Below are 14,930 nucleotides of genomic sequence, written 5' to 3' on the forward strand. Positions count from 1 at the left end.
GGTTCTCTTGAGCAATGATTCTTGCACTAGATGACCTCGTTTTTGCTTCAAGTCTAGAAATATTTATTGATGTTTCTGTGGAGAGCTTGATAAAGCTCTAAAAATTGAGCTTATTATTTTTGTAATGCTGTGAACCTGGGAGATTAATTTGTTAACTCTGCATTTTTATATTTACTTGAAAAGAAGTAATTTCGGTTTATTTTACAAGTTGTCAGCAGTGATCTTTTTGGACCTCTCTCTGTTTTTTGTCTTTATCTGAGGGAAACAAAATTTATTTTCATTTTTACTGGGTGAATGGCCTTCATTTGTCTGTGAAACTCTGCTGCTTTCCTGACTATGGTGAGAGGCAAGAGATTCCTTTCACACAGGGAGATGTGAATGAAATCCAGAGGTTTGATTTGGTTGGAAAAGACCTTAACGGTCCTATAACTTTGTGATTAAAGTGTAGGATACTCATGGCTATCATGTTTTTCCATTTTGTGTTTTTAGCTTTGAATTTCCTCTTTATTTTTTTTTCAATAGGCATTTTATAGACATATATAAAATATGTATACATGTATGTGCATATGCATGTATATTTAATTGCATTCATGACTGTATTTTACAGGCTCCCAGGAAAGAATGGAGCAAGCAGAGCTCAGACAAAACAGAGGGAACAGAGTTTTCCTCAGTGTCTACACAGAGGAGCCACCACAGTTTCTACAAGGAGAGAAGAGCAGATTTTGGGATGGTACGTGACCCTGGAGGAGGGGTTTGGGGTTGGGATCAGGGAGCTGCAGCTCTGTTTTCCTTTTTGCAAAGGACTGTGGTTCAAGGATGTGTCTGCCAAGCAGGGAAGCATTTGCTGGGGGATTGAACTGGTGAGGCTGCCCCTCCCTGGGATCCCACCCCACTGCTCCCTGCCAAAGCTTCCAGCACGAAGCCTCAGCCTTGCAGATTGTTCACTCTGCTTTCTGAGTGAAGAATTTTCATCCTGAACTCAAGGTGGCTCTAGAGCATTATGGATTTTGTTGTTTTCTCAGCTTGTGCAGACAAATAGAACTGTGTCCCAGCCTGAGAAATGATGGGTTTAATTTTCTTTCTGTCCATGACACACAGAGAAGTATTTCTGTGAAGGATCACAGCTGATACTTTGGGTGGTTTGATTTGTGTCTAACACACAAACTGTTGGGGTGAATTGCTGCTTGAAGTTGTTGGGTGCTGTTCTCCTCAGTTTCAGAACTTTAGCCCTCAGAGAAATGTTGTGTTGTGAAATAGCATCCTGCATGCAGCTGCTCTGAACCACGAAACAAATTGGAGTGTACAATAAATGAAATACCAACATTTTCTGAGAGAAGAAGGGAAAGGATTTGGAAAGTGGAGACTGAAGGATGTTGTCCCATGCACTGTCCCAAGGTGTCCCCTGTCCTGTCTCTGCTAGCACACTCTGCAGTGAGGTGCTGCACTGCCCTGTACTCTTATGGCTCACTCTGCTGTTGGCAGCTCTTCGTCAGAGAACACACAAAAATAAGAAAAAGAAAAGAAACTTAGTGGTTTCTTTCCTTCTAGCAAAGAAAAAGAGAACACCTAAACCTATAAGGATTTTATAAACAAGTTTCCTAATTGGAGTTTTGGAAATGGGCTCGGATTGTTCTCCAGTTCTAGTCTTTAAGCTTCATGGAAGATATCCAAGGACTAATGTCCTTTCTTCTTCTCATTCATGGTTCATCTTAAGGAATTTGAGTTATTGACAGAATGGGCATTTAACCCCTGAAAGTTATGTGCCATCAGCTTATAGTGCAAATATATAAAGGTGGTGTTGGCCAGGTAGGAAATGTGGGACAGGAGGACTATTGGAAGTAGTGCTGGGATAACTGAACTGTTCGGGTGCTGTACTCAGATAAATACAGCTATTGTTCTCCAACTTTGTTGTTGATTGGGAGGTTACTCAGAATAATCCTTCAGCTTCACCAAGTGTAGCCTGAGACAGGAAGGGAAGGTGGGAAAAGGCCACTCAGCTCCATGAAAAGAGACAACTCACCTGTGTGGAATTCAGTAGGATCCGAGTGCTTTGCTCCTTTGTGGTGCTTTGGAAAGGCTCCTCGGGGTGTGTTTGTTGTGCAGTGCCTGGTCCTGGGTGTCAAGTGAGTGAGTGCACGAAAAGGGCTTTGATTTGCATTTGGGAGGTGGAAGAACCACCACACTGTTTTCCAAAGCCCCACAGAGGTACTGCAGGAGATTATGTGAAGCCAAACCATTTCTTCTACACTAAGGTTATGCCTTTGTTTTCTTTGGAGAGAAGAGATTTTGGGTGTGGAGTTGCAGTTCCATCAGCACGTCCCAACACTCCCCTCTGCTGGAGACACAGCCGAGCTGTGTGAGGTGGACAGACAGACACGAGGGGTCAGGAAAGAGCCACGGCAGTCACAGTTAAATCCCCTCTTTCCCTGGAATCTGAACTCAGTCTGTATTCCCCTTGGTGCAGCTGTAAAGAGGGGTTAGATGGAAATGTAACATCGTGCTGCTGTTTCCTTTGGGCTGTTTCTGGCCTGTGTAGTTGGGAAGTTACTTATTTTTCCTTGTGGCTTAATGACAAAATATATTCTGCAGTCCATATTGCTGGTCAGTGAGGGTGTTGGTATTGTTCTAGTGAGTGCTCAAAGTGATAAGTCTTGTTATAGAATAAACAATTCTTTTTGATTCACATTCACCACTAAAGCAGTGAAGAATTGATATTGATAACCTTTTATATTTGCCAAAAGAGTTTACAAGAATATCCATTTGTTGCATTATTCCACATCTGTCTGTGATAGTAAACAACTGTTTGAATGGCATTTTCCAGGACAGCTGGTGAGCTAGGTTCTTATGGATAAGCACAATTCCAGACAGAAGTAAGGTGCAGTGGAGATGTCATTTCTTTGTGATTATATTCCAGAGAATCTGCTTATAATTAGGCTTTTAGAACGTTACACAGGATAACTTTGAAATCAACCATTGCAAAATTCAAGTGGCAGTATGGGATTGGGGTTTGAAATGGCAAAGGATGATACTTTGGAGATTTAATACTCATCTAGATCACATTGTTCAGCTATTTTGAGTTTGTATTGATTAAAAAACAGAGTAAGGCTTTTATAAAGATTCCAGCATCACTGCTGGACTGTCATCATCTGTGATTTTACTATGGCTGGTACTTCCCTCTCTTTTAGTCCTGCTGCAGCACAAAGTAGGTCTAAAAATGAAGTTTTGAGGGGTTTCTCTAACTGACTCAGCTGCAAATCTCAGAGCCTGCAGCAGGCTCGGGCTCTTGTAGGGATCTTTTCCTTTAGACCTGGAATGCAGGTGAGGGGACAAGTGTGGGCTCTGAGCAATCAGTCCCACTCTGGCTGTTCCCACTCAGTGCCACACCAACACATCCAGGGACGACCACGGAGCTCAGGAGGTGTTTCCATAAATTGTGTGATGCCATCAGAGCTGACGTGGGGTCACAAGCCTGGATTCCTGATTGAATCATCCAGACTGATAAGAGTGCTGGGAATTAAAGCCTGAGGAATGTGTGCTGGGACTCATCCCCCAAATAAAGGAACTGCAGTTGTGCCATGGGGCTGGAGGAATTGCACCTTCAGCTGGAAATGGAGCAGCTTTACTGCATCTCTGGGTTACAACCCAAACTGCAGCTTTGGGAGTTAGAACAGAGCACTGCTACTAGAACTGGTGTAGGCTGGAATTATTTTGAAGTCTCTCAAGATATTATTTATTTATTTTATGTTCAACTCTGGGGGTTTTTTGTCGTTTAGGGAGGGAAATCTCTCTAATGGTCTCCACAGAAAGATGCATTTATATGAGACTGTGATGTGTGGGTGGAGAAGGGTTTGTTGAAGAAAATCATGAGCTGACTCCTAAAATATCTTGGAAATGAAGTGCAAGGGAGAGAAGATAAATATTTTATAAACATGTGCAGATGAATTTATGGTTTGGCTTGTCACAGTTCAACCAGTTGTTTTCAGTTCTGCCCATGACAGTTCTGTCTCCTGCCCACTGAAAACCACACCTTCTCTTTTTCTGGATTGTGTGAAGCCCCGAATACTGGAACTTTGTTCCTTCTGAAACCCATCTTGAGTTGTTCTGTTACCCCAAAAACTGACTCAACCTGGAAAAAGATCAAAATACTTTGTCTATACAGGAATTCATAGGTGATGATTAGAAAAGTCAGAGATAGTTTCCTTGAAGTACCAAAATTTCAAGGAGAGGAGGCTGCAGCATCCTGGAAGCTGTTTTGTGTCACCTCAACCTTGTCCCTCCCTGGAGGGGTGAGAGCTGGAGCAGGGCTGGGAGAGGACAGGCTGCTCCTGCTCCTCATCTTTCCTTTTCCTATCAAAAAAAGGATGTAAGAAAAAAAAAAAATCAGTGTTACAATTCCCATTTTTGCTCTTCACAAACCACCCACTGCTGATGTCCAACAACTCCACCACTCTCTATTTTAGACCCAGCCCGAGGAGGACGACCCGGGGGTGGGTAAAGCTCTGCCTGGGCTTTCTTCCTTTTTTGGCAGTTTTCATTCCCTGGGAACATTCCAGGGGTGTATAAAAAGCCATTTGGTTGTGTCTATTTCTTCTCGTTCACAAAAGACATTTTTATATTCAAAGAACATAAAAACCAGCAGCTGCTCTTGTCCCATGTGTGGGTTTTTGTCTTTCCTGTGCATCACCCAAAACAAGGTCAGCGAGCCCCGCCGGTGTTCAGAGCGTTTCATAACCGAGGGGATTTAGAGCTTCCCTTTCCTCCTGGAGGGTCTTTACTGCAAAACCCAAAGTCGTGTCACTAATTCCAGCCTGAGCCACTCCAGATTAGGGAGTTGGGAGCAATGGGCTGCTCAATAACAAGTGGTTAAATCACGTGCCGGTAGCTCAGCCACCGCTCCTGAGGAGCCCCAGCTCGGTGACGTGGGGCCAGCCACACTCAGTACATTATTCATGCTGTTTTTAATTGCTTCACTCTGCTTTTAACTGGTGCTGGAGGCGGGGAGAGCCCAGGAGCTGCCTGGAGCAGGGATGGGTTGGCGTTAACTCGGAGCTGTGGAAAATGGAGTATTATTACTGTCCACGTCTGCTGAAGTTCCTGCAGTATCTGTGGGTAAGTGTGCTCCCAGAGCTGCCTGCTTTTCCACGCTTTTCAGAAATCCTGGGAGTGTTCTTATGTGCTGAAGGCTTTCCTCAGCAGCTCCTTTTTGAGTAGTAACGTGAAATTCAGGATTTATTTTGGGTGAGAAAGGCTGTTTTATCTCTAATATTTCAAACTGTAGGCTACCCGAATGTGCCTTGGAAAACCCTCCTAAGGAATCAACATTTCTTCCTTGTTTACATAGAACCATGGGAGTTGTGGTTTAGTTTAGTGTGTGTTAGGAATATTCTCCCCTCTTTGTGTAAAAGCTCTCCCTGGCTCTGGAGCTGCTACCCCAGAACCCTCCTGCCCTGCTGCTGCTACAGCCACTGCTATTCCAGGAAAGCAGCCATAATCAGGAATGTGTCATTTTTCAGTTCCTTACTTGTTTTTAATTTGACTCTTCGTGGGTTTCGATGTCTTGGTGAGCACTTCCTCTTCCAACACTGCTCGGGGCTGGCTGTCATGAAAAGCTCTTTTTAGCAGGCTCTGACTGTGCTGCCCTGCTTTGCACAGGGGCTGCTGTGTGTCTGAAACTTTCACATTTATAAAACATGCATTTGAGCTGAAAAGCCTTTGTGAATAAATGCTGTATTGCTTTGAGCTAATTACTTAATGCTTTAATTTCTCCTGTACTCATCCGAGATGAGTTTTCATTTGCTTGTTGTAGTTTGCATCGATTTTCATTTTTTCAGCTGTCAGTTCCGTGTGTAATTAGCACTGACACCAAACCTTTTCATGTTAGCTCTTCACTACCATGTTTTAAAACTGTAGCAAAGAGTTTCCTTCCCTCATTTTGAGTTTAATTTTGCAATCCTTGCCTGTATGTCTTTTGCTCAGTTGTGAGGTGAGCTTGCCCACTGCGAGTTTCTTGCTGCTGGGAGAGAAAATTGTGCTTGAAGAATTAGAGATTTTATTAAAAACCTTTTCCTGCTGGAGACTGTAGTAGTGTAAAACATGGGAGTGCTTGAACATGAATTAAGTTTTTTATTTGACCAGCTGTATTTTTAAGATACAAGCTTCCTTTAAATTGCAAACTAAAAAATTAGTCATTAGTGTGACAAGGGGGTGGATGTTCTTCGTGGTTTGTCAGTGTGAGAAGTGTGAAAGAGCTCTCACCCTGCTATTGCTTTGACATGGGATTTTCCATAAGTTCAGGGGAAAAATCCCAAACCAACCCAAATTTTGGATCAGTCCAGAAGATGCCTGGGGTGGTGGGCTCCAGTATTGTGCAGTTCTGGGCTGAAACAGAACAGAATTATGTATTTTCTGGGTGTACATTCTCTTTTAGAGGCCCTGGAGCATTCCTTATGCAGTTTCATTCATGCAGACTTCCTGATTTACTGCAAGACAATATTAGAATGACAGTTCTGATATTCATGATGTTAAAAAAAGAAATTTAAGGGACATACACAACTGTGCCTTCTGTCACTTTCTGTGCTGCTGTTGCAGCTGGAGACTACTGAGGAGATACTTATCTTTTCTCTCTACTTACAGTCAGGAGTAACCAGAGATGATGGGGTTGGTTGTCAAGTGTTATTTAATCTCTCTTGGAGAGCTAAGATGCTTTATTCATTAGGCAGACATAGCTGAAGAAGCTACAACTCTTAATTAAAAAATATTATAACAAAAATCTGCTTTTAAAGCCACTTTATGGAGTCACTGTTGGGTTGCACCTCCTTCGCTGTGTATTTACTTTTTACTCCTACAGTGGTGGAGTTGTGGGACATCACTGAACTCACTCAGTGCCATTTCTTTGATCATCCCTTGCTGATTGCTGTGCTGATCTTTGGGCAGGATGTGTCTGTGACAAACAGCATTTTCTGAGCACAGCAGGGTCTGTGGTCTGCCCCAGTCCGTGTGCAATGGTGTGACCACCACACATCTGCATCCTGTGGGTGGGTGACAACTCTGGGCTTCTGACAAGTGTCTTTGTGTCCAGTGAAACTTTTGGTTTTTTTTCCACAGCCTGTATATATTTGAGTATTTTCCAGTGTGCATGGGGTATCCATCACCCCTTTTCCAGCCGGTGAGGAGTTGCTGCAGTTGGTACAAGACATCTCTAGGTCTGGCTTGCACAGGAAGTCCTGGAGGTGTCTTGCATCAGTCACAGGGTCAGACTGGTCATGCCAGGTGTGCAGCCACAGCACTGGGCTTTCCTGTTCCAATGCCCTTTGTCCAAGAACCAGGGTTTTTTTGTGGGTTTTTTTTGTGGGTTTTTTTTGTTTTTTTTTTTTTTTTTTTCTTCCTGGTGGACGCAGCCTCTACTAGACTGCTCTGGTGGTTCTGTTCCTGCCCTTGGTCTTCTCAGTTATCAGCAATTCTTGCTCTGGTTCACTGCTCAGTTTTGGCTTTCTGGAGTGGATGTGGTGGTGCTGCCCATGCTGGTACCAGTCCTGATGAGTTGTTCATTCCTAGTCTGGCACTTGTCATTTTTCAAGCAGCAAAGAAATGTTACATCCTGAAAGCCCTCAAAGCAAATGGCTTGTTTTAAATGAAACATTCCTCTGCAGTACTGTGGTTTAAAAACACCTCATTCTTTATTGATAGTCATGACTGAACAATTGCAAAATCAAAAGAAAATAGGGGTATTTAAGGAAGAAGTAAGCTTTAGAGTTTGTTTTGATAAGATTTGGGTTGCTACCTTTAAAGAGTAACTTTGATAAGTTTTATCTGATGACTCTGAAGGAAGTGGCAGCTGTTCAATAACCACTGTCCTGACGTGTCACTGTGAGAGGAGGTGGGTTGGTGATGGAAGGAAACTGAAATCATTGGTCTGGAGCCACGGGTGATGGTCATCCTGCTCTGAAAGGAGTTATCCCTACTCTGAGGGAGGGAAGGGGCTCTGTGCAGGTGTGCTGTGCCTTCCCTCTGTCTGTACTTCTGGAAAGTTCCTGTGGACTGTGCTGCTCTTCCCTCCTGGGATTTGCTTTTGGTGATGGGGATGTTTCTTCCAAAGAGTTTAAAAACCTCTCCCATCCAGGTGTCTGCTATCCTGGTATCAACAGGAGCAGATAACCTGAGTAAATGACACCTCTGCTCAGGAAAATCTGGAAAGGCATTTCCCAATTCCTGACTGCTGCTGGAGGAGAGGAATTGTGGAAAAGGCATTTGCCCAGTTCCCCACTGCTGCTGGAGGAGAGGAATTGTGGAAAAGGCATTTCCCCAGTTCCCCACTGCTGCTGGAGGAGAGGAATTGTGGAAAAGGCATTTCCCCAGTTCCCCACTGCTGCTGGAGGAGAGGAATGGTGGAAAAGGCATTTCCCCAGTTCCCCACTGCTGCTGGAGGAGAGGAATGGTGGAAAAGGCATTTCCCCAGTTCCCCACTGCTGCTGGAGGAGAGGAATGGTGTCTGTGGCATTGCTGAGAGCAGGCAGACAGGTCAGCCTGGCCAAGGAGCCCCATTCCCAGTGGGAACACGAGGGAGTGCTGTTCCATCACACAGTGCTGCTGGCCCACAGCCACATCCCTGCTCCCAGCCCAAGGACACGTGCTCAGTGCAAGGCAGTTTGTTCTAATGAGGTGTGGTATTAAGTTTAATTTACCATAAAATGCTCACATGGAATAGCACATTCTAGGTTAACTTGTCACAGTAAGGGTTTCATTGAGTAAGATGTAATCATTTATAGATCTGGTAATTTTTTTGTAGTAACTGTGTTGTTCCAGGCTCAGAGCAGCTGGAAGTGGGGCTGACTGTGCCTGCCCTCTCTTCCCTTATTTTAAGCCTGGAATTGTGAATATGCTTCTGAAAAAGTTCTTCCCTGTGAGGGTGGTGAGGCCCTGGCACAGGGTGCTCAGAGAAGCTGTGGCTGCCCCTGGATCCCTGGAAGTGCCCAAGACCAGGTTGGACAGGGCTTGGAGCACCCTGGGATGGTGAAAGGTGTCCCTGCTCATGGCAGGGTTGGAACTGAAAGATTTTTTAAGGTCCCTTCCCACCCAAACCGTTCTGTGACACGAAGCTAAAGAGGATTGTTAAACCTCATTAATACACACAAAGCAAAGGTAACTTCACTGCCTTCTTCCTAATATTTTGATCTAAAGTTGTTTTGACTCAGTTCCTGCTTTCCCAAGCTGTTGTCAGTGTTGCTGATGCTGGGAGACAGCCAAGTTCCCACTATTGTTCCTGTCCTTTCAGCAGTGGTGAGTTGTTCATGCAGCCAGCGTGTGTTTACTGTGCTGAAAGGAAACAGAATTTTTAGGGAGCTACTTGAGCATAGGGAAAGTAGCTCTTTGTAAAGGGCTTTCCTCAGGATACCACAGCACTTGTACTGCAGGGCACAGGTGCTCTTAAAATGTAACTTCAGGTAAATCTGGAGCCTGAATGAAACATGGAAAAATGTAGTGTTTGGTTTAGTGATTTGTGGTGGAAACTAATAAATCCCTGGCACCTAAGGGGAGGCAGGATGGGTTGTGTGCTGTCCATGTCCTGGGGCTGTTGTGTCTGGGAGGAGGAGGAGGAGGAGGCAGTAAGAGCAGAAAGACCTGGAAGTAAAGGAAGGTGTGTGCACTCAGGGCTACACAGCCATTGCAAATAAATCCTCTGCTCTCATCATCAAATGGGTTAAAAAGGGTGAAGGAATTATTGTATTAACTTACAGCTGGTGTTTGGTCAATTTAATGTCACCAAGCAGTGCCTGATGTGAGTGGAAGACCCATGGAGAGGTGTTTTGTAGGGAGAAGATGGAAGAGCAGTGTTCAGGCAGGGCTTGGGCAGTGTGTGATCACACAGCAACAGCTGGAATGGGTTCAGCATTCCTTGTTACTGATCTCTGAAGAAGGAAATCCCTTACATATAAAAAAGCTCTTCCTTCAGAGTGTTCTCTGAATTTTGTGAGTCAGATCTGAGCCCTCAGTAGTTGGAGATTTCCTGAGCACCCTCAGTGAGGAGAACAAATGCTGTGACATGTCCTCAGGCAGGTGGTGTGGAGCAGGAGCAGCGTGTTCTCCTGCACTCCACTCACCCTGTGTGCCCTGGGAGAAAAGTTCAGCAGGTGCAGGTATTTCAGGCCGTGGTCTGTGCTCGAGAAGTCTCTTTTGTACATGTTTTGTGATTATCTGTGCTAAACATGTCCATTGGGTCAAGTGATGGAGCAGCAACTGTTCCATGTTGGACTTCCCAGGAGAGTCCTGGCTATGGCATTACTTTATTTTCTCTCCCTGGTACAGGGAGATCCTTTGCAGACGTTTTCATCCTGGATTTTTGTTTGTACAAATGAAAAACAATCTGTAACCATCCATCTTTTGCTTGGCTTGATCCCTTAGACATAAACAAATGTAAAGAAAATTGTTTTAGTCCTTTCCAGTGTATTTGTGCTGTAGGAATTTCCTGTTTCTGTTTTTTCAGTTTTTCCTCCTCCATTGAGCTGGAAGGGAAGTGCTGCAGGATTATGGATATGGGTTTGCAAACAACCTTGTATATTTTTAGCTGGTTTCCTCAGCTTTAACATTGATAGCTTTGTTTTACACTGAAACAATTCGAGGCACAAAAGCTGTGTATGTTCAGGATGTTTAACTGGGCCTTGCTCTGGTTCAGGAGAAACATAATGAGGGGAACAAAAGAATTGGCATTTTCTGAAATACTGTTGTGCTTTAGTTGTTGTAATTATTACTGGTAATTGCATTTAAATTGTTTAAAAACTTAGAGTAAAAATTGTATTTCACAGTTACCTTTATTTACCGATTTTTATTAATCTTGATTTAATGACATGCTACTACAAAAGTGCCCAGAATCCTGTGCAGAGAAAGGATGGTTGACTTTTTAATTACAAATAAAATGGGAAAGCACAGTTTTTGACTGATCCCATCAAGGATCACCATGGCAGTAGAAAGGAAAAATTAACTCTGGCAGGTATAAACAAGTATGTGGAGCATTCGTTCAGTCATGAAAACTATTAATGTGTTTTCTTTATCACAAGGGTACTTCTGTAAGGAAAACAAGGAATGCAGATTTTAAATTTTTTTATGACTCTTCACCTCTGTTTAAAAAGAAGATTTTAAAAGTAGCCATTGATGAGATCTTTTATGAAATGCTTTTGCATTTTAAAGACCTTTCTTTAAAGGCCTCTCATATCAGTGTTTGCTTGTGTGAACTTTACCAGTATTGATGCAGAACCCGTTGCTTTCACAGCCTTTCCTTATTCACTGGTTTGTGAGGCCTCTGGGGGCATTTAAAACTACCTAACAGAAGGAAAAAGTATGGGAATGGAATTTCAGCCTCTTCTAGTTGGTGTGTACAAGGGGAAGAACACCTTTAATACCAAGATCTCTCTACAAGTTGTCCAAGACTGTGAATAACCATGAATTAGAGCTGTGGCCGTGAGTGTAACTTGCTTAATTTCAGTAGAAAATGAAAGTAGGAATCAAAAACAAATATTTGGTGTAAATATTGAGATACCTGGGGTTTCAGGTTACAAAAGAGATTTCTCTGTATGGACACTGTCCAAAGTCCTTGTGTTACTAAACTCCATCCATTCCACTCTTTTTCCTCTCTCTTGGATTTTTCCCCTTTTTCTTTTGACTGTGGAGTGCCTATCTACAGGTGAGGCCTGTAGTGAATTGCATTATTGTATCACCATGAAAATTTTAAAAAATCCCACAAAACAGAACAGATAAAACCACTAAGGTCTTTGGCTGTGTTAAATGTCATGGGAATTCCTGAATTGGAATTGGGCAAATTGGGCATCTGCCATGGAGCAGATCCTCTGCTCCAGCTGTTGGGATTTGGGCTCTCTCTGCCAGAGGTGCAGCCAAGCACTTCTTTTTTTACTTTAAATGAGAATTTGAAGGTGACATGGTAAAATCTTCATGGTGGGGTTTTGCATGTGAGAAATTCAGGCTGTAGTTAGGAATGCTCGCTGCTCCTTGTTGGAATGTGACAATTCCTTTGGCAAAATACAGAATACAGAGGCCAAAATAAGGAGCCTGTAAAACCCTGAATTGCTTGTCATGTCTGAGGAGCCCAAGAGTAATTGAGTCTGGAGCCGTGCAGCCCAGCCCAGCTCTGCATCTTTAAATAGTCCATCATGCCAAACACAAGAGGTTAAATTAAGTTCTCTTACTAATGAAGCAGGAGGAGAGTTGGTGTGGAATGCAGGGCTGGGACAGCCTTACAAGGGCAGGCTCTGCTCCTGGGGGTGTCACAGGGGGGACTGGAGATGCCTGTGGTCCTGCTCTTTGGAGGTGGGATGATGCCTCACAGAAAACCCTTTGGAAATGGCTGAATTAATGCTAATTGCTAATTGGAGTGGAGTGATGGGGGGAACCCATCAGAGAGTGAATTCCTGACTCAGGTTCCCACAAGGGAAGAGCAGAAACTGTTGTCACAGTCAGTCCAGACTAAGGTTCTCCATCCTTCTGTCTTGTCTGCTTTGCTGTCAAAGGATCCTTCAGGGGGTCCAGTTGAGATGAAAATTAATCCCAGGTGTCTTGTGGGGTCTTCAACTGGATTTCCTTCCCAGTTCCATGGAGCTGGAACCCCATGGGCTGGAAGGACTCACACTCATAGAGAAGCAGCGAGTCCCACCTGCCCCTCCTGTGCTGTGTGTTCTGTGCCTTGCTGCTTGCAGGCCTTCTTTAAATTGACCCTGCAATCCCACAGAGTCATTAACATAATTACATGTATTTGAGAGCAGGTGAAGCTCCAAATGAGCTGTAAGAGGCTTTTGGAAAATATAATGTAACCATGGAATTTTGTTTTCTGCTGAATGAGGGGAGAAACAAAGGTTGTTAGGTCTTTGTGCAGGGTTGTGTTTTTGAGCTGTAGGTGGAATAAATGTTAATAATGGAAGTATCCAGCAATGTTTGAATAACGAGGTCCCATTTATACTGAGGTAATTAGTCATGCAGTTTGGGTAGCTGTGTGTGTGTGCTCTGTTTTCTGGAGCTGCAGATCCCTGACAGACCCAGGGTGAGATAATCACTCGGATTTGTCAAGGGCAGAAGATCATCTTGTGCTGTTCTTGTTCAGGAACAAAGCCTCACTCAGCCAGGACTGCTGGGCTGGGGGCCAGTTTGAGAATTCTTCCCTGGAAGAGTGGTGAGGCCCTGGCACAGGGTGCCCCTGGATCCCTGGAAGTGTCCAAGGCCAGGTTGGATGAGGTTTGGAGCTGGGCTAGTGAAAGGTGCCCATGGCCTCTTCAAAGCTCATCTTGTTCCACTCCCCTACAAGTTCAGCTGAAGTGCTGGAAAAATCTCCAACGATTTGAATTTGATGGTGAAGGTGCATCTGGATTGTTCACTAAAGCTTTTTGCCCTGATGTTAATTGAGGTGTAAATCTAAGCACTAATTTGGATGCTTCAGTACCCAGCAGTGTGTTCACGTGGTGCCAGAAGATCCTAAATTTAGTATTGAGGAAAGACTCAAATCAGCAGTTTTCCAATCTTCTGAGGACAAAAATGGTATATTTGGTATAACTTTTTTTTTTTTTCAGGGGAGGTATAATAAAAAAGGGAACATATTCTGTAGAGCATTTTCAGATCCTTCAAGTTCCATGGTCATGGGAGAGGAGTTCTTGCAGTGAGCTGTAGGAACACCTTCCTCTGTGCAATCTGGCTGTGCCTCTCCCCCTGTTTGTCCCAGGTGATATTCCAGAAGGGTTCTGCTCTGCCTGTCCTGGGTGAGGTGAAGGAACTGCTGACTAACTCACATGGCAGCTCCAGGCAGAGCTCTCAGGCTGCTATTTCAAGGGCTCCAGCATCAGATGGAGCCTGAAACCCTCTGGGATGGCAGAGTGCCCCGTGCAGAATCCCTGCACTGCAGCAGGCACTGAGCTGCACTTGCAAAGGCACAGATGTTTGAAATATCACACTTAAATTTAACAGCATAAAAATGTGCAGTGAGTCTTCAATTCCAGCCTTGGATGCAGGATCTCTATCATTTGTGAAGCGTTATCCATAACCCTGGTAGATAAATTAATTTTTTTCCTATTTCTGTACAAATCTAAGGAACACCCTGCTCTTGGGGAATCTGGTCAAAACCATCTCTTTCTATTTCCATACGAAAATAACCCTGCAGCTCTTTAAGAGAAGAGCTGGGGGGGTGGGAAAGGATTTTCTCTGTTGGCTGGATTTTCTTTGATTACTGTGGGGTTTTATAAAGCTGCTAATTTGCAAATATTCAAAACAAATGCATTCAGAAATGAGAAGAAGTTAGGGAACGCTACATAGTTGACGTTTTTCCTGGAGATAAGTTGCAGGTTGGTAGAGCTGAGCTCCTAAAAACAGGGATTAAAAGGGAAAGCACCCCATTTCCTGAGGGCATCTTGTGTTCATGCGTGCCTGCAAGGCACACTTCTGATACAACAAACCTTACGCAAAAGCCATTGCATCAAATGTTATCTAGAAATTCTTTGTTCCATTGAATCTCTTCCTGGATAGTTCAGAGGAGCAGAGGGTGATGCAAGTTCATGGTACTTTGTATGGTAAATTAAGCAACAGCCACAAACCCCCTTGAACAAACAAGAGAGCGAGCAGCTTCCAACATGCCTGTCTTGCCTCTTTCCCCTTGGTCCTGAGCTAGTCACGGCTTGACTTTGGACTTCTAAGTCCAGACTTACGTCACGAACTTAGATTTATTGATTTAAACTCATGGCTTTTATTCCTGCTGTCCTCCCAAGTGGGCTATTCCCAGGAATTCCATGGCTGGTGACACATGGGGTCCTCTGTTACCCTCAATCATTTTGGGTTTGTGGGACCAACCCCGTGGTGTCCCAGCAGCTGGGGAGGGAGCAGAGCTGGGGAAGGACATGGAGCCTTTCCTCACAACAGGGAATGGTGTTGAAAAGTGGAAAAAAACC

The 14,930-nt window shown here is 44.0% G+C and overlaps 1 protein-coding gene across 2 annotated transcripts in view; it reads left to right on the forward strand.

Moving 5' to 3' along the window:
• The window catches only part of KIAA1671 (KIAA1671 ortholog), a 65,443-nt gene that overhangs the window by 27,220 nt on the left and 23,293 nt on the right, over positions 1 to 14,930 (forward strand). Inside the window, exon 6 of one of the 2 annotated variants that reach the window (XM_014874875.2) lies at positions 608 to 730. In XM_014874875.2, the coding sequence (XP_014730361.2) occupies positions 608 to 730 (123 nt within the window). Of the gene's footprint in view, positions 1 to 607; positions 731 to 4,915; positions 5,110 to 14,930 lie in introns of those variants that run through there. The other variant, XM_088175815.1, reaches the window with a different exon arrangement.

This window comes from Sturnus vulgaris, chromosome 19, assembly GCF_052056855.1.
Source record: "Sturnus vulgaris isolate bStuVul1 chromosome 19, bStuVul1.hap1, whole genome shotgun sequence".
Lineage (NCBI taxonomy): Eukaryota > Metazoa > Chordata > Aves > Passeriformes > Sturnidae > Sturnus > Sturnus vulgaris.